This window comes from Oryctolagus cuniculus, chromosome 4 (assembly GCF_964237555.1).
Source record: "Oryctolagus cuniculus chromosome 4, mOryCun1.1, whole genome shotgun sequence".
NCBI lineage: Eukaryota > Metazoa > Chordata > Mammalia > Lagomorpha > Leporidae > Oryctolagus > Oryctolagus cuniculus.
The window spans coordinates 87,056,585-87,079,800 of record NC_091435.1 but is presented as its reverse complement, the minus strand read 5'-3'; the positions used below and the strand labels follow the sequence as shown (position 1 = coordinate 87,079,800).

At 36.8% G+C, this 23,216-nt stretch overlaps 1 protein-coding gene across 6 annotated transcripts in view; it reads right to left on the bottom strand.

Moving 5' to 3' along the window:
- FGF12 (fibroblast growth factor 12) overlaps positions 1 to 23,216 on the bottom strand; it is a 596,835-nt gene that overhangs the window by 220,844 nt on the left and 352,775 nt on the right. For all 6 annotated transcript variants that reach the window (XM_008266666.3, XM_008266665.4, XM_051818906.2 and 3 more), the window contains one exon: positions 16,657 to 16,767. In XM_008266666.3, the coding sequence (XP_008264888.1) occupies positions 16,657 to 16,767 (111 nt within the window). The remainder of the gene's footprint in view (positions 1 to 16,656; positions 16,768 to 23,216) is intronic.

The window sequence follows — 23,216 nt, the reverse complement described above, 5'->3', positions numbered from 1 at the left end:
TCCCTTTGGCTCTTAGTCCCATCATTGTGATCAATTGTGAACAGAAATTGATCACTTGGACTAGTGAGATGGCATTGGTACATGCCACCTTGATGGGATTGAATTGGAATCCCCTGGTATGTTTCTTAATCTACCGTTTGGGGCAAGTCAGCTTGAGCATGTCCCAAATTGCACATCTCTTCCCTCTCTTATTCCCACTCTTATATTTAACAGTGATCACTTTTCAGTTAAGTTTCAACACTTAAGAATAACTGTGTGTTAATTACAGAATTCAACCAAAAGTATTAAGTAGCACAAACAAACAAAAAATACTAAGAGGGATAATGTATTAAGTTGTTCATCAACAGTCAGGGCAAGGGCTGATCAAGTCACTGTTTCTCATAGTGTTCATTTCACTTTAACAGGTTTCCTTTTTGGTGCTCGGTTAGTTGTCTCCAATCAGGGAGAACATATGATATTTGTCCCTTTGGAACTGGCTTATTTCACTTAGCATAATGTTTCCAAATTCCTAACAAGGATCAATTTTCAGTTAAAATTTAAACACCTAAGAATAATTGTGTGTTACTTACAGAGTTCAACCAATAGTACTAGAACAGAAAAAATACTAAAGTAGATAAAGTATTACATTGTACATCAACAGTCAGGACAAGAGTTGATCAAGTCACTGTTGCTCATAGTGTCCATTTCACTTCAACAGGTTTCCCCTTTGGTGCTCAGTTAGTTGTCGCCTATCAAGGAGAACATATGATATTTGTCCCTTTGGGACTGGCTTAATTCACTCAGCATGATGTTTTCCAAATTCCTCCATCTTGTTGCAAATGACCGGGTTTCATTGCTTTTGACTGCTGTATAGTATTCTATAGAGTACATGTCCCATATTTTCTTTATCCATTCTACTGTTGATGGGCATTTGGGTTGGTTCCAGGTCTTAGCTATTGTGAATTGAGCTGCAATAAACATTAATGTGCACACAGCTGTTTTGTTTGCCAATTTCATTTCCTTTGGGTAAATTCCAAGGACTGGGATGGCTCGGTTGAATGGTAGGGTTATATTCTGGTTTCTGAGGAATCTCCAGACTGTCTTCCATAGTGGCTTAACCAGTTTGCATTCCCACCAACAGTGGGTTAGTGTCCCTTTTTCCCCACATCCTCCCCAGCATCTATTGTTGGTAGATTTCTGAATGTGAGCCATTCTAACCGGGGTGAGGTGAAACCTCATTGTGGTTTTGATTTGCATTTCCCTGATTGCTAGTGATCTTGAACACTTTTTCATGTGTCTCTTGGCCCTTTGGATTTCCTCTTTTGAAAACTATCTATTGAGGTCCTTAGCCCATATCTTCAGTGGGTTGTTTGTTTTGATGTTGTGGAGTTTCTTGATTTCTTTGTAGATTCTGGTTAGCAACCTTTTATCTGTTGCATAGTTTGCAAATATTTTTTCCCATTCTGTCGGTTGTCTCTTCACTCTCCTGACTGTTTCTTTTGAAGTACAGAAACTTCTCAATTTGATGCAATCCCAAATGTTAATTTTGGCTTTGACAGCCTGTGCTTCTGGGGTATTTTCCAAGAAGTCTTTGCCAGTACCTATATCTTGCAGGGTTTTTCCAATGCTCTCTAATAATTTGATGGTGTCAGGTCATAGATTTAAGTCTTTAATCCATGTTGAGTGAATTTTTGAGTAAGGTGAAAGGTAGGGGTCTTGCTTCATGATTCTGCATGTGGAAATCCAATTTTTCCATCACCATTTATTGAATAGACAGTCCTTAGCATGGTACTGGTACAGAAGCAGATGCATAGACCAATGGAACAGAATAGAAACAACAGAAATCAATCCAAACATCTATAGCCAACTTATATTTGATCAAGGATCCAAAACCAATCCCTGGAATAAGAATAGTCTATTCAATAAATGGACCTATCATTTTATATTTGTTTGACCATGAGCTAATTATTTTAATATGCCATTCTTCAATTTATCTTTCTGAAAATATGAATTATTACATACCTATTTTATAGGGCTCTTATAGGATTTAAAAGAGCAAAAATTATAAAATTCTAACACCTGTAATAAACACTTAGAAAGTACTGAGAAAACACTGACTATTAACATCTGATATGTCTTAGACTCATATGTAAGAAACAATACTTGGCACAAAGATGACTCATTTCCCAAATCCCTTGCTGAAAAATCATAGTTTTCACTTTATACTTCATGACAGTATGCCCTGAGAAAGAACAATTCACATATATAAAGCATTTATGATTTTTATCCCCTATTTAGTTGATGGCTATAAGTCTGAATGTCTAATCGAACCAGCCTCATATAACAAACTTCTCTGTCATTAAGAATGTAGCAAAATCCATACAACATCACAACCAATAACTTATGTAGAGGAAGCGACATAGTACATAGGTATAGTAGAATCAAATTCTACATACTTTACCTTGATGGAATTGACCTATAGTGCAAAGCCTCAAAATCAAGTAATAAATTCCAGTTTTTCAAATAACCTCAAACTCATCAAAACTCAAGCATTTCTACTACCTTAATACATTTCCATTACCCTTCCATATACCTTTTATTTTCTTACACTTAAAACACTAGAGTATATATTTTTTTCCAGTTGCATAAGCTCATAGACTGTAGGTCCTAAATGAACAAGAAAGGCAGGGGCTTCCTTCTAATACACAATTGTACCATTTACACAATTTCAGAAAATGATGTCTCCTGTCATTATCACCATGAATATATATTCACATCAAAACCTGAAGATATATAACACTGTGCAAGAGTTTATTCATCTGTCATTACTGCATAGAATTCATGTTTCTAAACTGGGCTCACTTAATTTTCTTCCTATTTTCATAACAGATAATAAATTCTTTATCCATCCTTTGAATTATCTTAAATTGTCATTCTCAAAACAAAGTGCCAAGTATGAACTATTTTGCTTCAAGCTCGGTGTTGTCCCACAAAGTGAAACTCATTGTCGATGGAATTGTTCTGTGAATCCACTTTTATTAACTTATCCAACAACTATTGAATACCTAATATGTGCCAGGTGCTATTCTAGGCTCTGAAGATACAACAATGAAAAATGCAGACAAGCAACTGTCTAAGAGGGAAGTAGCTTGGACTAGGTATGGCAAAAGGAGTATTGAAAATTGGTTCAAATTTGTATATTATTGAAAGTAAAAGTTAATGTCCTACCATTTCAAATTCAATATAATAATTAGTATACAATTTGATCATGCAATAACTTTGCTCCTTTTTAATAATCTGCTTAAAGGGAAACTTTTACAGAATTGACGTTAACTTACAGGTTTGGAAAGCTTCAGATCTGCAAAGGCCATTGGAGATCATCTTTTCCAAACACATCATTTTACAGAGTAGGAAACCAAGGAACAAAAAGGCTACATGACTTAATTTCACATACCTAATTAGAGAACTAACTTGGACTAGGAAACAGGTTATCTGACTCACAGCCGTAAGTAATTTTGTCTTACAACAGGTGATATTTAAGGGTCTTATACAATTCTTTTAATGTTGTGCTCAGTTATTTTGATTTCACAAGTGTTGACTGACAGCCACCAATATCCCAAACTTAAAAGTCTTCATGTCCTAATCAGACAGTAGGGAAATAATAGGGAAAACAGACACAGTCATTGCTTGAATACATTCCCCACACCAAAGTGTGCCACCGAAACAAAACACACCTGTAGCCCTCCAGAGTGGCATCTTAGAAAAAGTCCATTGCTGTGTTAGGCAAAGTACAAATAAGGGAGCCATACTTTAATAGGGGAAGCAGAAATGCAGATAGGGAATTGCACTGTAGCACAATTTGTGCAGCTATAAACACATGCATGAGGCTTAAATGCATTAGAGTATGTGAGTGACTAATATGAAGTTTTAGGGGCAGGAACAGCAGCAGCAGACAGAAGAAATAGCTGCAGAAAACCTCATATAGACAAGGGAGATAGTGTTCAGGAAGCTTCTGCAGGGTGAGACTGGCTTATCAGGCAGATAAGATTGGTTAAGATGTTCCAAGCAAAGGGACTTGGCATGTATAAAAGCTCCAGGACATAAAATTGTGTGGTGCATCTTACCTAAGTCATTATACATGAATTTTTTAACTGTCAAAACCTTTGATCACGTATCCACTTGGAAATGAGCTCTAAGTCTCTCCAGGTAATAAATCACAATTGAAAATACCAGAAATGCACACATTGAAACACACACATTGAAAATACCAGCAACACACATATTGAAAATACCAGAGTTTGAACTCCAGGACATGCAGAACTACGCTTTCCCTGTTACATTAGGAGTCAGGTTGCCACAGAACTACATATGACAGTCCCAGAACAGAAACTGCCTTCATTAGCAAATGTGAGCTTTCCAAGTAGTAGGAACAGAGGAGAGTTGCCAGCTTTATATACTACAGTGGATCAAAATTATATCAAAACACAGATTGCTGGACCCCATACCCAGAGTTTCTGATTCAGCATATCTGGGGTGAAATTGGAAAGTATGTTTCTAACAAGTTCCCAGATGCTGCTGCTCCAGGGACTACATGCAGGGTTGGGGAAACTTTTCCCTGCAAGGGCTTTTTGGATATTTATGACATCATTCATAGGCCCTACAAAATTAGCAACTTAAACATTAGCTTGCTATAGATTATTGAATTTTGAGTCCCACCTGCTATTGCCTTGGCAGGGCCAGGACAAATTATTTCTTTGGCCTTATTCAGTCTGCAGGCCAGATGTTCCCCACTCCTTAACAACAGATTTAGTGATCCATTAACTTCAATATCCTCTAACAGAGACATCTTCAAAGACTTTCATATAACAATAGTTGTTGTGGTTAAGAATTACTCTTCTCATTTTTTAAAGATTTATTTTGTTCTCTTCTTTTTAATTCTATTTATTATTATTAGCAGACACTTGGTTTTATTTATGTGATCCCTTTGACACTTAATCCTATCTTTATGATCAGTTATGAACTTAAACTGATCACTTTAACTAGTAAGAAGGCATTGGTACCTGCTGGCTTAATGGGATTTGGAGTCCCATGGCAAGTTTTTAGCTTTATCCTTAGGGGTAAGTCCAAAGGAACATGTGCCGAACTGTACATCTCCTCCCTCTCTTATTTCCACTCATTTTGAATAGAGATTGATTTTCAATGGGATTTAAACACCTAAGAATAATTCTGTGTTAAGTAAAGAGTTTAAACAATGGTATTAAGTAGAAAAATAAAATACCAAAAGAAATAAAATAGTAAGCTGTTCCTCAACAGTCAGGACAAGGGCTGATCAAGTCATTGCTTCTTATAGTGTCAGTTTCACTTCTCCAGGTTTCCTTTTAGGTGCTCAGTTATTGTCATGGATCAGGGAAAACATATGATATTTGCTCCTTTGGAACTGGCTTATTTCACTCAGCATGATATTTTCCAGATTTGTTCATTTTGTTGCAAATGACCAGATTTCATTATTTTTTTACCTTTGTGTAGTATTCCATAGAGTACACATCCTATAATTACTTTATCTAGTCTTCCATTGATGGGCATTTAGGTAGATTCCATGTCTTAGCTATTGTGAATTGAGCTGCAATAAACATTAATGTGCAGACAGCTCTTTTATTTGCCAATTTAATTTCCTTTAGATAAATCGTGAGGAGTAGGAAGGTTGGGTCATATGGTAGGGCTATATTCAGATTTCTGAGGTATCTCCAAATTGTCTTCCATAGTGGCTTTACCAGATTGCATTCCCACCAACAGTGGATTAATGTGTCTTTTTCCCCACATCCTTGCCAGCATCTGTTGTTAGTTGATTTCTGTATGAAAGTCATTCTAACTGGGGTGAGGTGAAACCTCATTGTGGTTTTGATTTGCATTTCCCTGATGGCTAATGATCCTGAACATTTTTTCATGTGTCTGTTGGCCATTTTGATTTCCTCTTTTGAAAAATGTCTATTGAGTTCCTTGGCCCATCTCTTAAGAGGGTTACTTGTTTTGTTGTGGTGGAGTTTCATGATCTCTTTGTAGATTCTGGATATTAATCCTTTATCTGTTGCATAATTTGCAAATATTTTCTCCCATTCTGTCGGTTGCCTCTTCACTTTCCTGACTTTGGCTTTTGCAAAACAGAAACTTCTCAATTTGATATAATCCCAGTTGTTAATTTAGGCTTTGGCTGCCTGTGCCTCTGGGGTCTTTTCCAAGAACTCTTTGCCTGCCAATATCTTGCAGGGTTTCTCTTATGTTCTCTAATAATTTGATGGTGTCAGGTCGTAGATTTCAATCTTTAATCCACGTTGAGTGGAATTTTGTGTAAGGTGTAAGGTAGGGATCTTGCTTCACACTTCTGCATGTGGAAATCCAGTTTCCCCAGTGCCATTTGTTGAATAGACTGTCCTTGCTCCAGGAATTAGTTTTAGATCCTTGATCAAATGTAAGTTGGTTGTAGATGTTTGGATTGATTTCTGGTGTTTCTATTCAGTTCTATTGGTCTGTCCAACTGTTTTTGTACCAGTACCAGGCTGTGTTGTTTATAACTGCCCTGTAGTATGTCTTGAAGTCTGATATTGTGATGCCTCTGGCTCTGTTTTTGTTGTATAAGATGGCTTTAGCTATTCGATGTCTCCTGTGCCTTCATATGAATTTCAGCATCATTTTGTCTAGACCTGCGAAGACTGCCTTTGGTATTTTGATTGGTATTGTATTGAATCTGGAAATTGCTTTTGGAAGAATGGACATTTTGATGATATTGATTTTTCCAATCCATGAACATGAAAGATCTTTTTCTATTTCTTTCTGTAATGTTTTGTAATTCTCATGGTAGATATCTTTGACATCCTTGGTTATGTTTATTCCAAGGGCTTTGATTTTTTTTGTAGCTATTATGAATGAGATTGATCTTAGAAGTTCTTTCTCAGACATGGCATTGTCTGTGTATATAAAGGCTGTTGATTTTTGTGCACTGATTTTATACCTTACTACTTTAGCAAACTCTTTCATGAATTCCAATAGTCTCTTAGTGAAGTTCTTTGAATCCCTTATATAACAAATCATATTGTCTACAAGTAGGGATAGTTTGACTTCTTCCTTCCCAATTTGTATCCCTTTGATTTTTTTCTTGCCTAATAGCTCTGGCTAAAACAGGCCACAGGGCAGTCTCATAGAAGGACAAATGCCCTAAACGGCACTCTGGCCTCAGAATCAACCCTTAAGACATTGGGATCTGGCTAAAAAGCCCATGAGAGCATTTCAGGCATGGAAAGCCAAGACACTGTGGCAAAATAATGGCCTCCATGAAAAATCTCTGTGATTGAGATCCCAGTGGAAAGAAGGGACCATCATAGAAAGAGGTACCTTTCTCTTAAAGGAGGAGAGAACCTCCACTTTGATTATGTCCCAATCTAAATGATGACAGAGTTTGTTCATTCAAAAGCTTCCAAATCCTTGGCAGCTCATGACAAGAGCCTTGGGTGATCACTGATGTAATAAATAAAGAGTGTCAATTGTTAAATCAACATCAGGAGTCACTGTGTACTTGCTCCCCATGTAAGACCTCTGTCCTTAATGAGATGAGCATTCATGGTAAAACTTGTTTTCAAACAGTACTTTATACTTTGTGTGTCTATGTGGGTGCAAACTGTTGAAATCTTTACTTAGTATAGAATTGATCTTCTGTATATAAAGATAATTTTAAAATGAATCTTAATGAAGACTGGGATGGGAGAGGGAGTAGGAGATAGGATGGGAGTGGGGGTGGGAGGATGGGTATGGGGGGAAGAACTGTACCTATGAAATTTATATTTATTAAATAAAAGCCCTCTAAAAAAGATTTATTTTATTTATGTGAAAGAGTTACAGAAAGAAAGAGGAAAAAATAAAAAAGACATCTTTCATCTGTGGTGCCATAGCACTATCCCTCATTTTTTTAAGATTTTGGTTTACTTATTTGGTAGGTAAAGTTGGGGGACATTGCCACTGAGCTCCTTACAAACAAGGGCTTTCTCACTCTATTGATGAGAATAGCAGCAACAACAAATGGCATTGATTAAGAATTATTATGCTCTAGGCACTGTTTTAAGCACTTTTCATAAATCAATCCATTTGCATAACAGTCCTATGATCTAAATACTATTATTATTCTCATTTAACAAATGAGACGTGAAGAAGCTAAATAACTAGACAAAAAGCATAGAATCTCAAGTAAGATAGCCTCAATTAAAATACTGCTGTACCATTTAAGTGTATAACTCAGGATCTTTACACACATCTGGTGAATATCACATTGGTATTAGCAAGCTGAAAAAAAATGTCCTGCCTTCTGGCAATATACCTTTCAAAACAAATGGTATTTACAGAAATGGAACCTGCCAATCAATTTTTCTGAGCACACATTTGCATATGAAAGGGAAAGGAAATGCTCTCAAAATCTTAGAGATTATTCCTCTCATTTTATATGATCTGAGCTCCTATAAATCTAAGAAAGTACATGTGACTTGTCCAAGGGCAATGCACCAGTCACCTGACAGTGCCAAGAATAGATTCAAGATAGCCTTAGTCCTCAGCTCATTCTAGGAATGCACTTGGTTAAATAGTTCCCATAAGATTCTTAACCAAGATATACTTCGTCTATAAATAAGATTATAGGTAGCTATAGAACAACTAAGAGAGTGTACATTTGCAAATGGCTCATGTTTTGCTTCCCTAACCAGAAGCACACATGGGAATAGAAACTTTAGAAATATAAGAAATAAGAAATATAAATTTCACAAAGAAATATAATGTCAAGCAGACGGTGAAAGGACATGGTTGTAAAAAATATGGGAGTTATTTTCTTATGATTTTATGTGAAAGGACAAACTATTCAAAAAAGTAAATGGATTTTTTTACATTTATTTATTTATTTATTTGAAAGAGTTACAGAGAGTGGAAGAGACAGAGAGAAAGAGATCAGTCTTCCAGCCACTGATTCACTCCCCAAATGTCCCTATTAGCCAGGGCTGGGCTAGGTGGAAGCCAGGAGACAGGAGTTACTTCCAGTCGCCCACGTGGGTGCAGGGGCCCAAGCACTTGAACCATCTTCCACTATTTTTAAGGGACCATTAGCAGGGAGCTGGATTCAAAGTGGAGTAGGTAGGACAGGAACTGTCACCCATATGAGATGCCAGTGCCACAGGCAGCAGCTTTACCCATTGTATAATGCCAACCCCAGAAATAAATGGTTTTTGCTGAAGTTTTCCAGAAATATTACTTGGTGGTACTATTTTTAAAATCAAAGCACTTTCATTAAAAATATAAATTTCTAACAATTGCCTCAGGCATCCAAATTTCAAAACCAAGAGCTTGCATTAAGCTTAGCAGTTTAGATGCCTATGTCCCATATCAGAGTATTGTATCTGGATCCAATTCTCAGCTCTAGGTCATTATCCAGCTTCCTGCCGATGCAGACCCCGGGAAGGAGGACTGATTGATCAAGTAATTGGGTTCTGGCCACCAATGTGAAAGAGCAGGATTGCATTCCTAACTCCCAGCTTGAGCTCCAGTCCTGCCATGGTCACAGGGGGCATCTGGGAGATAAACAAGCAGATGGGAGTTCTCCCTATCTGTCTCTCTCTTTGAAATAAATGAGTAAATAAATACCAAAATCAAAATACAACATTTTAATTTTATTTTAAAATATCAAGTGAAATTGCATTCAAAGCTAAAGCTGAAAATTAATTTTGCTCTTGAAATATACATGGTACTACAGGGCAGGCATTCACCAACACGGTCAAGACATTTGATAATTACCTATGTCTCACATTGGAATACTTGGTTTGATATCTGACTGGCTCCAGACTCCAGTCTTGCTAATGTAGACTCCTAGGAGGCAGCAGTGATGGGTCAAGTAATTGGTTTCCTGCCACTCACATGGGAGACAAAGATTCTGTTCCTTTCTCCCAGTTCCAAGTCCCATGCTGGTCAGTGCAGGTATTTGGGAGTAAACCAGTGAGTGGGAGTTCTGTGTGTGTGTGTATCTGTTTCCTCTCTCTCTCATTCTCAAAATCTTATAAAGATAGGTCAAAAGAGTAACAACACTACACGTACCAAAGTTTGCTCAAAATTATGCAAATAATCTTGCTTAAAGAAAATCAGGATAACATGTGTTTCTTGTTTCAATCCAACTTATAAGTGTGATTTCACACATATAAATTCAAGATATATCCTTGTAATATAGATGACACAAGAAGAAAATAATATCCCTATAATTGGATATGGCATATTCCTCACTCACCCACACATATTTTGTGTATCCTGGAGTAGGTAAAATACATGAACTTTTTGGCCAGAAAGATCTCTGTTAGGAAAGGAGAACACGTTCATAATTCCTTGAAGTATCTGTATGTCCTAGTTGTAAGAAGTGGAAAATTTCTTTGATAATTTTCCCCAACTATTTGGATCATGTTTCTGTTCATACTTTAGCAATGCAAGCTTCTGCTGGCTTTGGCTGTGTCTACATACTTGTGACTAGTGGTATCAAAACATCATATGTTTGGTATTGTATAGAAAATAAAACTGGATGACTAAATTTTTACATTTCCGCTTGGATTTCTAAAAATTAGATGCAGACCATTTTGAAATACATTTCTTTACACGTGGTTAATTTAACACATTCATCAACTCTGAAGAAAATGCATTTGTATTGCTAATTGATATTTAAGAATTTAAAATATTAGAAGTCTGGATTCAAAGGATCTTAAAAAATGCCAGATTGAATAAATATTAAATACATAAATGAAGCATTACTAAAACAAGATATGATAATTGCATTCTATAATCTTAGAATGAGTAAATTCTTTTTAAATAGGGAAGAGAAACTTAAAAGATAAAAGTATATTTAAAATATAATAGAATGAAGCATGGAAAAATCCAAACACAACAAAATCATCAGCCAAAAAGCAAATGCAACTCATAAAACAAAACAGGTGAGGTCATACACAGAGATGTCCTACTGAAGGTGGGGGCAGGGATTCCAGACATTTCATAGTAAAGAAAGGTACAGATGAGTCATAAATAAGTGCTCACTGTAATTCACAAGAAGAATTAAAATTTGCTTTGAGTAACAAAAAGACAGAAGTTCAATAACGCACTATGTTGAGTAGAAGATCAGGAAAGACACTTTACAAATTTAATCAGTGAAGAACAATTAGATATCATTCAAAATTTATAAAGCATATACCTTTGACTCAGTTATTCTATTCCTAAATACCTATCCTATAAATACATTTGTATATATGAAAACTTACTGACATACAAGGATATTCTTTACAGCACTATTTGTGTCAACAAAATATTGAAAAGAACTGAAATCTTCATCAGTAATAAATTAAAAATTTTAACTATCTCTTTTAAATATGTATTAATATGGAAAATTATACAGATATTTTTAATTTTAAAAAGGGCAATAAAGTGGATGATAGATAAAAAGACAGAATTACATATGTTGATAAATCCACAGACTATGTGTGGACAAACACAAGAATGAAGTCAAGTGGGAGAGGAGAAGAGAAAAAATTACCTTTGGTTGGGTCTAAGCTTCCACTACAAGGAATATCAAAAACACACTCTTGGTTGAATAAAGTTGGGTTATTTGTTTGATTGTTTTGAAAGATTTACTTATTTATTTATTTGAAAGGCAGAGTTATATAGAGAGAGAGAGACAGACATTTTCTGTTTGCTGGATCACACTCCAGATGGCCACAACAGCCAGCCAGTTCTGAGCCACACTGAAGCCAGGAAACAGGAGCTGTGGGTGCAGGGGCCCAAGCACTTGAGCCATCTTCCACTACTTTCCCAAGCGGATAGCAGGGAGTCAGACTGGAAGTAGAGTAGCCTGGACTCGAACCAGCACTCATACGGGATGCTGGCGCCACAGGCACCAGCTTAACTCACAATGCCATAGCACTGGCCCACAAAATTGGGTTTACTGCCTCCACACCAAGGAGGAAAAATGTACACCATGGCAGAACTGGGTGTCTCAGTAAGAGGGTGTGAGAAATGATTTAAAGGATTTGGGGGTGTGTTTTAAGTGTTTTTAGGGAGAGTGCAAAAGAATGTGGACTCGCTCCAGTTGAATGCTTTAAGAAAGGAAGTGTGATTCTCTGATGGATTATCATAGTCTTTCTTAACTAAAAGGCAAGTCGAATGAAACAAAGTTAAAGCTGAGTTTGGTAAAGAAGCGGAAGCCACTCACATAATGAAGGAGAGAAATATCTGGTCATTTTGCAGTTTGGATAATTGTTCTTGTTTTTGTCTGTGTTCAGGCATGATTACACAATGGTCTTACTTTTATTTTGATCCATCACATCATCATGACATTGTCTGATTTCCTGTGGTGTGAAACATTACATCCAAGTGAACACCAAGAACTACTGGGAAGTGCCAAGCCAGCTGTTGGCTGCCAGACTGTGTTCTGCTGGTTCTCGGGTGTATGTTTTCTTCACCTTTATAATATTGTACTATCTAGTTAGCTTACCTATTCAAAATAAAAGAATCTAAAGACTGACGTGGATTTTAAAGGCAACTCAATTGGTTCTGAAACTATCTTGACTATAATCTACTTTCTCTATCCACACCAAGGAGATTTTCTGGTTAATCTCTTCCCTCCCTTCACATGTCACTATACCATCTGCTAGAAAATAGCTCTGGTTTCACCATTGTACTAACATCATGCATTCCACAGTCAAATGGCTCTTCATATTTTTTTTTCCAGAGGAAAAGAGAGCAATGCACTTGGTTACAATATCTTCATTGTTTTCTCCCCAGCAATGACCTCTTCAAATATATCTTCCCCCTTGGTAACTCATGGAACAGAATAATTGGTTTTTCCTTTCATGTAAACTATTCCTATTAATACCCTCCAGACTGCAATTGTCTTTTTTGTACGTGTTCCAACACAGTTTTGCCATTTCTGTTGTCATTACATTTGCAGAGATTCTTATCTTTTACTGGCAATAAAGCTATTTGCATTTGTACTCAATTACATATAATTAGTCTTTTCTTCATGAACAAAAGAACAGGTGTCTTTATCAATTCTATGCAAGATATCATGGTAAGGTTGGTTGGACCTAATGATGTCTAGTGAACCAAGCAACACATTTTTGGCAGATGCTCATAGTAACAAGATTTGGGGTTTTTTTTTTTTGAACAATTAACTGCTTTTACTCCTACCCACACAAAGTAAAGAAAGAAAAAGCATTTTAACAACCAGAGGCTTATAATTTTCCTATTTTAAAATGTGTAGAATTTAACTCTCTCTCTCTCTGATATTTTTCCTCCTAACCTCTTCTCTGTAAAACTATACATAAAACTATTTGTTTTAATTATAATTTTTCAAATGTATGAGGAGATAGAGAAGGCTAGAAGAAAATATATAGTTGAAAAGTGTACAATCTGATTGAATGCTATAGCTAAGTAAATAATATTGTACCAGCATTCATTTCTTGATTTTGATAATTATACTGTTGTTATGTAAAATAGGACAATTAGATGAAGCTGGATAAAAGCATTTGAGAGTTCACTAAATTGTTTTGTAATTTTTCTAAGCCTTAAAATGATTAAAAAGAAAAAGTAAAAAAAAATATGGGGGCAGGTAGAATTAGTTAGTCAGGGATCTAAAGAAACTTTAGCACATATTCATAAGAAAGCATTATTTATTCACTCCTTAAATGCATACTGAGTTTTTTAATCATGTATTAAAGTCTATTCTAGGCTCTAAAGACAAATGAAGGAACAAAACAAAACATCTTCACTCATGTAACTTAAATTCTCTTGAGAAGGAATAATGTTTTAAAAAAAGCAAATCAATAATAATGATAAATATGTCAGGTGATCATAGGAGCTATGAATAGAAATAAAATGGGAAGGAACAGGTATTTGGTCTAGCAGTTATAATATGCCAGTTAAGACACTGGATGGGACACCCACATCACATATTGGAATAATGGCTCTGGCTCCTGATTTCATTTACATGCTAATGTATACCCTGGGAGGAAGCAGGTGCTGGCTCAAGTAGTTAAGTCCCTGCCTCCCATAGGAGACCTGACTAGGTTTCTGGCTCCCAGCTTCTGCCCAGCCTAGCCAAATGGGCATTTGGGAAATGAACCAGCAGAGGGGAAAGCTCGCTTTCACTTTTTCTCTCTCAAATAAATAAATAAGAAAAGAAAAGAAATAAAGTGTGGTTCTAGATTACAGTGCCAAGGTGAGACATGTAATTTTTTAAAGGATGGTCACAATCTATAAAAAGGATCTTAGTAATATAGTCTTAAAATGGAAATGATAACTATTCATCAAAAGAAAAATGAATAAATATGATTGGATATTCATAGAGTGAAATATTTTTCAAAAATGAATTAAATAAAACAAGTATATTATTATATACATACCTCACAACCATGTATTCGGAGTGAAAATAAATAAGAACTATGCAATTAAAATAAAAAAATGAGGAATGATTCAAATTTATATGTATATATATATATACACATTTATTGAAAGAAATTTTAAAACTGCACTTAAATACAAAAAGACAAATTCAAGAAGGTTATTATGTCTGGGAGTGAAGTAAAGTGAGATTCCATCAGAATACCTAAGGGATTCAAATGTTTTGTTACCTTTAATGAATTTTCAATCTTATGGTGTGTATCCAGATGATTTTATATTAATCTTTGTATTTTGCATTAAGCCATTTTAATACCAATTTATCAAAAAGTACATGCAGGAGTTGATGATAATGACATGTGAGAGTTTCAATGTATGAGCTGAGACAGATTCTAACACTGACAAAACACATTATCCTCAGTGAATGAGTATTATACATAGATATGTGTGTTTAAATGTATATATGGATATTTGCATGCGAATTTACACTAACAGTTGATCCAGCATCAGCAGAGAATGCACTCTCAATTATCTCTCCAGAAACAGTGAAGAAAGGATTTGTGTGTGTTTGCCCCACACTGACACTCCCAACTTCTCCCCTACCCCACAATAAGTGTCCCCACCTACGGGACCACTGACTAGCTTCAAGTAGCTTCCTGTAGAATTCTGCATGGCTATTTGGCTTACTTGATGATTGAACCTATACTCATCAACTTATAACTTTTTTCACCTTTTTTGAGTTGAGTGGATGGTGCTAACAGAGAATGTTGCTACCATCACCATTTCATATTTTACAGGAAAAGAACTGAGATCCAGAGATACATCACAGCTAGCATGGCTGTCATAATGAGCAATCCTCTGATGCTTCCCAGCTAAATGTGTGGCTTCACCAGCTCTACATTCAAGTAAGGATGCAACAGATGGCAGACCTACGTGGACAACAAGGCACTCTCATTCCTTTGGACAGAGTTGAAATCCTGAATCATTTAAAAAATGCATTCACACCAACACAAACTGACAATGAAAATCACAGGAACCTAATCAACTACTTTGTAAAAAACTGAGAGGAAAGTGGGATGAAGATTAGTTCATAAGATTAGTTCATTTTTCTAATTCATAGTTTGCAATGTGTTATATTGAGAGAAAAATCATTTAGAAGGAGTTTATAAGAGCATTTTCATACTTTAAAGATTATGAATTTTTCCTCAAATCTTATTTTTAATTTAAAAGATATTTCACTATAAAATATCCAGCTTCCTAGTTTCCTTAAGCATTTTGGTAGACTATTAGTCTGACCACAAAATCGCATCCATCAGAATCACAACTCAGTGGAATACATATTTAATGAATCTGCATTGTGAATCTAACACTAAAAGTTTAACAGCCAATACAGACAAACTTTCAGAAACTTTATGGCACCCTGTACAATTTTGCAATAACACCAACTTTCCCTAGGGTATATAGATGTATGATCTGACAGAATTTGAAAGATATGAGTTATCATTCTTGCTTGTGAATTTTGTAGTTGAAGTTCTACTAATATGCAAATATACTATCACATCCTGATGATTGTATTTATTTATTAAATTTGCCAACTCTCAGGTTAAATTAGTTAAAAATCACTTCTAGGTATATTGTTAGTAATCTTTTACTATTTGGCGCTTTTTATTTGACAAAATAGATTTTTAAAAATCTACTTCAGGTCTGCTACTTTTTATTTTCTTATTATTAAGATACACTGTAAAACATTATCATACTATTTAAATATACTTCTCTTTTAAAATCGTTAATTTTGTCCTTAATTTAAAAGAAGAAGCATATAATATGCACATGACTACATCCAGTGTTTATCTTCAGAAGTAATTTTTTTGGTCGCAGAAACTATGTTGGAGAATCATTATATTTTGTACCATCTTTGGCTGGACATTCTACAATGTTCCTATGGGCATCTAATATTATCTTGACTAAAATCATTGTGGTGAGAAGATATTTTTGTCCAATGAGAAACTGGAACTCTTTGAAGCTTTCTACCTTCTCATTTAATGCATAAGCTCTCTCCCATCCTGCCTCCTTGCAGTAGGGAATCATAGTAAGAAGGATAAAGGAAAATATACTAGATTACTAATAGCTAAACAGTTTAAACAGCAACCTGGCCGTGTCTTAAAGCCAAGATACTCTGGGCCATACATCTGATTTGTAAATGTGTTGCACAAAGCTAATTTTGCTTACTGTAGTCGCTGTTTTCGTCCTTCGTCCCATCAATGGTACCATCTGGGTGCATCTGCAGGAAATATCCCTGCTGGCTGAATAACCTTGTCACAATTCCTTTCAGCTGGGGTTCTGCAAAACAAAATGAAATAATTATTAAAATCTTTATCTTGTTTATAGAAATGCACACTTGTGGAAACATTGTGTAAGAAAAAGCATAAGTGCCAATGGCACAAATATTGAAATAAGTATTTAGAAGAGGACATTTCAGTCATACATCTATACTTTCTTTCCCTCTAGGGTAAGAGACGTAATATTTTCCAGCCGGAACCAAATGTAAGTAAATGAAAGCCGATTACAATTTGGAAAATACAAAGGCATGCTGAAAAGTGAGTTATTTACCTCCCTTATGCATCTGCTGTCTGACTGCAAGTTGCCTTTGAGTTTGTGGTCCCAATCATAGACCAAACTGCTATTGTAGTTTCTAAGCTTCTGGCACTCCCAATGAAGCCCTGAAAGACTTCTATTTCAGCTGGATGTCAACTGTCTATCAGAACTCCTTTATTTTGAAATTCTGATCAAGCCCAGCCAGAAAGAATAACTTGGATTTGAACCACTGGCAAAAGCAAAACCCTCACAGTGATGAGTTGTCACTGGAAAGTATGTAGAAATGCAGATCACACTTTTACTGATAAATATCTCAGCGGAGAGAAGCCCCAGCACTCTAAAAGTCATCTCTTCAGGAAAACAAGAAAGTGAAAAGCAAAGAAGCCAGAAAGCAAGCAAGCAAGAAAGAGAAAATGAAAGAAAGAAGGAAAACTAAGTCAAATTTCCCTGTTTCAGACTATCAGTGTTCTCACTTTCAAAAGTTCTCTGCCACATATACTATCAAACTGGTCTTTGTATGTACCACCACACACACACATTTGCACACACACAGAGGATATTCCACCTGCTGTGTCACTCTACAAATGCCCACACTAGCTAGGACTGGGTTGATGGGAGCCTGGAACTGGGAACACAATCCAGGTCACCTATGCATGTGGCCGGGGGCAGGACACAAGTACTTGAGCCATCACCTGCTGTCTCTCAGGGTGCAAAGTAACTGGAATGCTGCAGTCGGGAGTGGAGCTGGGACTCAAACTCAGGCACTCGACGTGGGATCCTGGCTTCCCAAGCAGTGTCTTAACCACTAGGCCAACAGCCTTCCTGCACGTTTGGAATTTTATGCACAGGCTATTATGAATATTTAAAGCTTTTCTCAGGGTGGTGCTGCTGGCTGCCAGCAACAATCTAGTTTCCACAGTATAACCATCTTTTTGTCTCTAGTGCAGGATAAAAATTAACTACTCTAGTACATTCATAACCCCAATTATTTCATAAAAACGAGGAAAAAAAAAAACAAAAAGGCTGATTTTAGTGATAAAAATTGAGGCAAAGCTAGAGATTGTGATTGCTGAAGTGGCAACATGGTACCCTGGAAGCATAATCACAGAACTTATTCAAATCAACCTCATCCTTCATCCACTTGTTCAACCAGTATTTACTAAAAAAAAAAAAAAAAAAAAAAAAACTCTTTATCCTGTCTTTATCCTGTCAGGAAATATGTTAAGCTGAACACATTTATTGTTGCTTCAGTCTAAAAAGAATTTCTACTTAAGGACTTGATGCATTTAGCTTTTTGGGAATAGGCCTGCCCCCTGTAACAGTTGTCTATGGTTGCACTTCTGCACATATGACTTAATACACATGTTTGAGGAAAAGGAGCAGGTGTGGCTTCAACATGTGTTTTCCAAAGCAGTCCTAAGAAGTAAAAAGGATGCCAAAAAATGGAAATGGAAATGGAAATGAAAAACAGAGTAATGAAAAAAGACCCAAACTGGAAATTTGGCACTCGATTAACAGCTATGTATATGACTACCTCAAAAAGTGTGTGCAAAAATCAAATTTAAAAAAATTAAGTTTATTTTGGTGCACAACTATTTTAAAAGCCATGTATAGATTTTTCAAAATGTATATTTTCCATTAATTTCTGAAGCACCCTCATATTTATAAGTTAAGTAAACCAGTTTATTTTTTGGGATCTCTAATCAATACAATCCGGAAGTTAAACTAAACGATCTGTAGGTCTGTTCTATGGGTCTCTGTGAATTCTGAGCACATTAGAATCCTCTACCCCGAGTGGTGGTACAAATTGAGGCACTGGTGCATTTTACTACTTCTCTCCCCTGGCCCACGCAATCCCAAACACCAGGGACATGTGGGAGAAGCACACAGCTAGGTAACCACATGGCAAGAAACTGTACCACCATGCCACCTGGCTGACAGGCAGTTTCTGATGGGGCACACTCAGCTCTCGATCTGAAGTCAGAAGACACAGCTTTGAACCACAAGTCTTGTGTGATCCCCAGCAAATCATTTAACACCAGAGTCTCCATTTTTGTATCTACATGAGAAAAATTAATTCCTATCCTAACTGGAATCATTGAGAATTTCAAATGAATAATGATGTGACAGTGTGAACAAGGAAAGCCCATAAAAATATAAATCCTAATTAAGGTCTAATTTTCAACCATGAGAATCAAAGAAACAGTGTAAGTGAGATGGAGTATTCTGAAAGTAGACTGTCTCCTGATATCGGTTTTAGAAAAATAATAATTGAACTCGTAAGCCACTGAAGTAAATAAACAGTGAGCTAAGAGTAGAGGATCAAAAATGACAGAAAGAATGCAAGAGACACTTCTCTTTGATTCATATTTTATTTCCAATAAGCTTGATAAGGTCACTTTAAGAAGTCATATTTTCTTTGGTAATGAGATGCATGGCAGCTTAGCCATTAAAGCCTGCAAATGATTGTTTGTTTTCTTCATGCTCCTCTTTCTGTACCTGTAATTAAAGACTTCTTCTGCCATGGTGAAAATATCCCTGTGTTGGGGCCTTGGGAATTCAGGTAGGAACTCCCGTTCAGTATAATGAGCATCAGATTTTTATACCAACCCCCACTGCTGAGAGCTGGGCTGGAGCAAGTGCAGCCTCAGGATTAATTATGTGATGATCTATGAAAGTGAACTTCCCGCATTACAGAAGTTTCAAAGGAGATCTGACCATATATTGAGCAAAGGCCCTAAACCTAGGATGGGTCACAAAAAGCTGTGCAAGCCTGCCTGACATCCTGTACCCCATCACCATCTGTCACACCCTACCTACCTTTCCAGGCTCAGCACAAAATTACCTCCTTCATGAATGCTTGGCTCTCCTAACTCAGGATCTCTTTTATAAACCAGGAACCAAGGAATATATTTTGCTGTATTTTAAAGAAAGAGGCTAAAAAAATATACTTTTTTGAAAAGCAGATCTTGCATCCCAAGTAAATTAAACAAACACACATGTTACTTGTCAGGCTATGTTTGGGGCCCTAAGAGAAATATAAAATCTGTCCTGTCCTCAGGGATCACCCAGCCCTATTCACAAAACATTCTATAGCACACTAATGTGGTATAGCTCTTTAATAAAGGAGCAAAGCAGAGCTGTACGATAGCATCAGAGAGCAAGGGACTGATTCTGTCTGGAAGATGGGCAGAAGCATCTCCTCTGTGACTTGAAGAACAAAGAGAATTCTCACAGGCAAGCTAACCAGAGGGAGGGCATTCCAGACAAAAACATGGCAGATTCTGGGAATGACGCAGAGTCTGGAACAGACAAAATATAGGGCAGAGCTTCTCGAATGCTAACATGCAAGCAAGTACCTGTTCTCAGCATATGTTCACAGATCAACAGTGAATTACTAAAAACAGTCAATGGTGTACGTTTTTTATTAAGCTATTTTTTTCAATTTGAATAGCTCCCTTAAATTCTAAAATTATGTTCTTCCCTTTGATCTTTTTTAATGAAATAATAGTTACATTATTAGATCAGGAGGAAGCACTGGTTTGCTACCTTTTGTGCTCTAAAGTGGTGTGGCAAATACTGCTATCATTTCACTCAAACCCATTTCCTCTTTTTCCTGGGCACCCAGCTAGACCATATGTCCTAGGCTCCCTAGCAGTTAGGCTTGGCAGATGAATGGGTGTCATATGGAATGTAAGTGGAAGTGATGTGTGCCATTTTCAGGCCAAGGCTTTTAAAAGCAAACATTCTCCTCCACATTATCTTTTCCTTATTTCTAGCTAGATTAAGATGACAAATCCCTAAGGGACGTCAAAGTAAAAGAAGGGAAGAATGCTTGGTTCCTGAATAACTGATGGGGAAGAGACAATAGCCATCACAAACAGCTGCCTTTAAGAGCCAGGTGAACAATGAAGGATCTTCTATTGGCTGTACAGAAAGACTTCCTTCCAAACAGGGAGGCAGGGAGAAACCTGGCTAACAAACACTACCTCAGCCAGGTGGTCAGGGGTAACATCAGTAGTCCTAAATTATGCCGACAGAATGTCCCCCATATGCTGTGATGAGAATGACACTTGACCTCTGCAATCTTCCTCTGAAAAACCCACAACCCCATTCTGATCATGAGAAAAACATCAGAAAAATCCTAGCTGGAGGTCATTACACAAAATACTTGACCAATACCCCTCAGAATTCTCAAGGTTGTCAAAGAAAAGGAAAGTCTGAGACAACATCACAGACAAGAGGAGGCTAAGGAGACACAACAGCCAAACTTAATGTGGTGCCCTATATAAGATCCCAGACCTGAAAAAGAGCATTACCTAGAAGCAAAAGAAATCTGAATAAAGCATGGACTTTTGTTAACCGTAATATGTTGATATTGATTTTTCACTGTGACAACAAATGTATCATATGAATGTAAGATATAAATAAAGGGGGCCAGCACCATGGCATAGCAGGTAAAGCTGCCACATGCAGTGCTGGCATCCCAAATGGGTGCCTGTTCAAGACCTGGCTGCTCAACTTCTGATTCAGCCCACTGCTATGGCATGGGAAAACAGTGGAAGATGACCCAAGTGCATGAGCCCCTGCACCTGTGCATGAGACCCAGAGAAGCTCCTGGCTACTGCCTTTGAATCGGTCCAGCTCCGCCCTGTGCAACAATCTGGGGAGTGAATCAGCGGATGGAAGACCTCTCTTTCTCTCTCTCTGCCTCTCTGTAACTCTGCCTTTCAAATAAATAAATACATCTTTTTTAAAAAAATGTGAATAAGAGAAATTGGGTGTAGGATATATGGAGACCTTTTGTAACATCTTAAATTCTTTATCAATGAAACATCAATATAAAATAATAGGTTTGTTAAAAAGAATTTCATCCAAAAAAAATCAAATAAGAAATTTCACCTTCAAGGAGACTGAGTGAGAAAGGTAAATGCTAGAAGCTTATGTTTAATCCTGCTTTACTGCTGGACAACAGGGCAATTCCAGCAGAAGGTTTGAATTCAAAGACACTCAGAGTAGTAGTAGTCCACACCTATATGAGCCACCCAGACATTCCTCCTAGCTTGAAGTATAGTGGCATGGAGCAGTTACCTAGGTACACAATGGAAACCCAAAAGAGAGATATATCCATGGGAATCTGATCATATATCTCAAGATGAACACTTGATTGCAGAAAACAGACTGACCTTTAGAAACTGAAAAGATCTTGGAACCTAAGATCTCCTTTATCAACTTCACAGATTAAGAAAACAAATAAAAATTCCCTGAGGCTCACAAAGAAAGTCTTTTGCCAACGTCACCAGCTGGTAGACATGTGATAACAAGAATTCATATCCTATATATTGAATACATATCATCTTTTCCTTTCCAAAGCAGTATCAAGACACAAACCTCAAGTCATGCAAGCTTGGGGACAGGGAGCAAGAAGGCAGAGAAGAGAGGATAAGAGGGAAAATGAGCACATAGCAAAGCATCAGTTAATAGAGTGTGGCAGTGATAAAGAAAGGTGGTTATAGGAGTCTGCACAGGATGGATGGATGGATGGATGGACAGATAGACAGAAAGACAGATAGACACAGAAATTGGATTGTATTTGTCTAGGACCAGTCTAATCAACATTTGTACCCAAACTTAGGGAATATGCCTCCATGTAGAGTCTAATCTACAATGAAAATTATACCAATGATGCAATTTTGTTATGGAGGCCATAATTAGAGAAATAATAGAACTCATTTTCAATAACAATGATGATATTTTGAACCCATTTCCTTTGTACCAGGCACTCTCCTGTTGATTCTACTAAGGTTTTACTTATGACTCCCAGCAACGGAACACGTCAGGTACTCTCCTCTCATTTTTCAGACGAGATTATTGAGATTCAATGAAACTAAACTGCTTACCCAAAGCTACTGGGCTACACTCAAAGAAGCAGGTCTAGTTTAAGAGCTTAGAAAGGTACAAACCATTCTCAGTCACTTTAATAAGGACAATGGCAGAACTGGAACATGTCCATGGGAAATACAGCCAAATATAGAGTGCTAGATAGACTATCATCTGAAGAATGGCTGAATGAACAGTTGATATGCAGCCTGGAGAAGGGAGGACTCACGGGGATGTAAAAGCTGTCTCCACATTTTTGAGAGCTGACAGAAGTAAAAAGAAGCCAAGTTGTTCTGAGTGGTTCCAAAGGGACA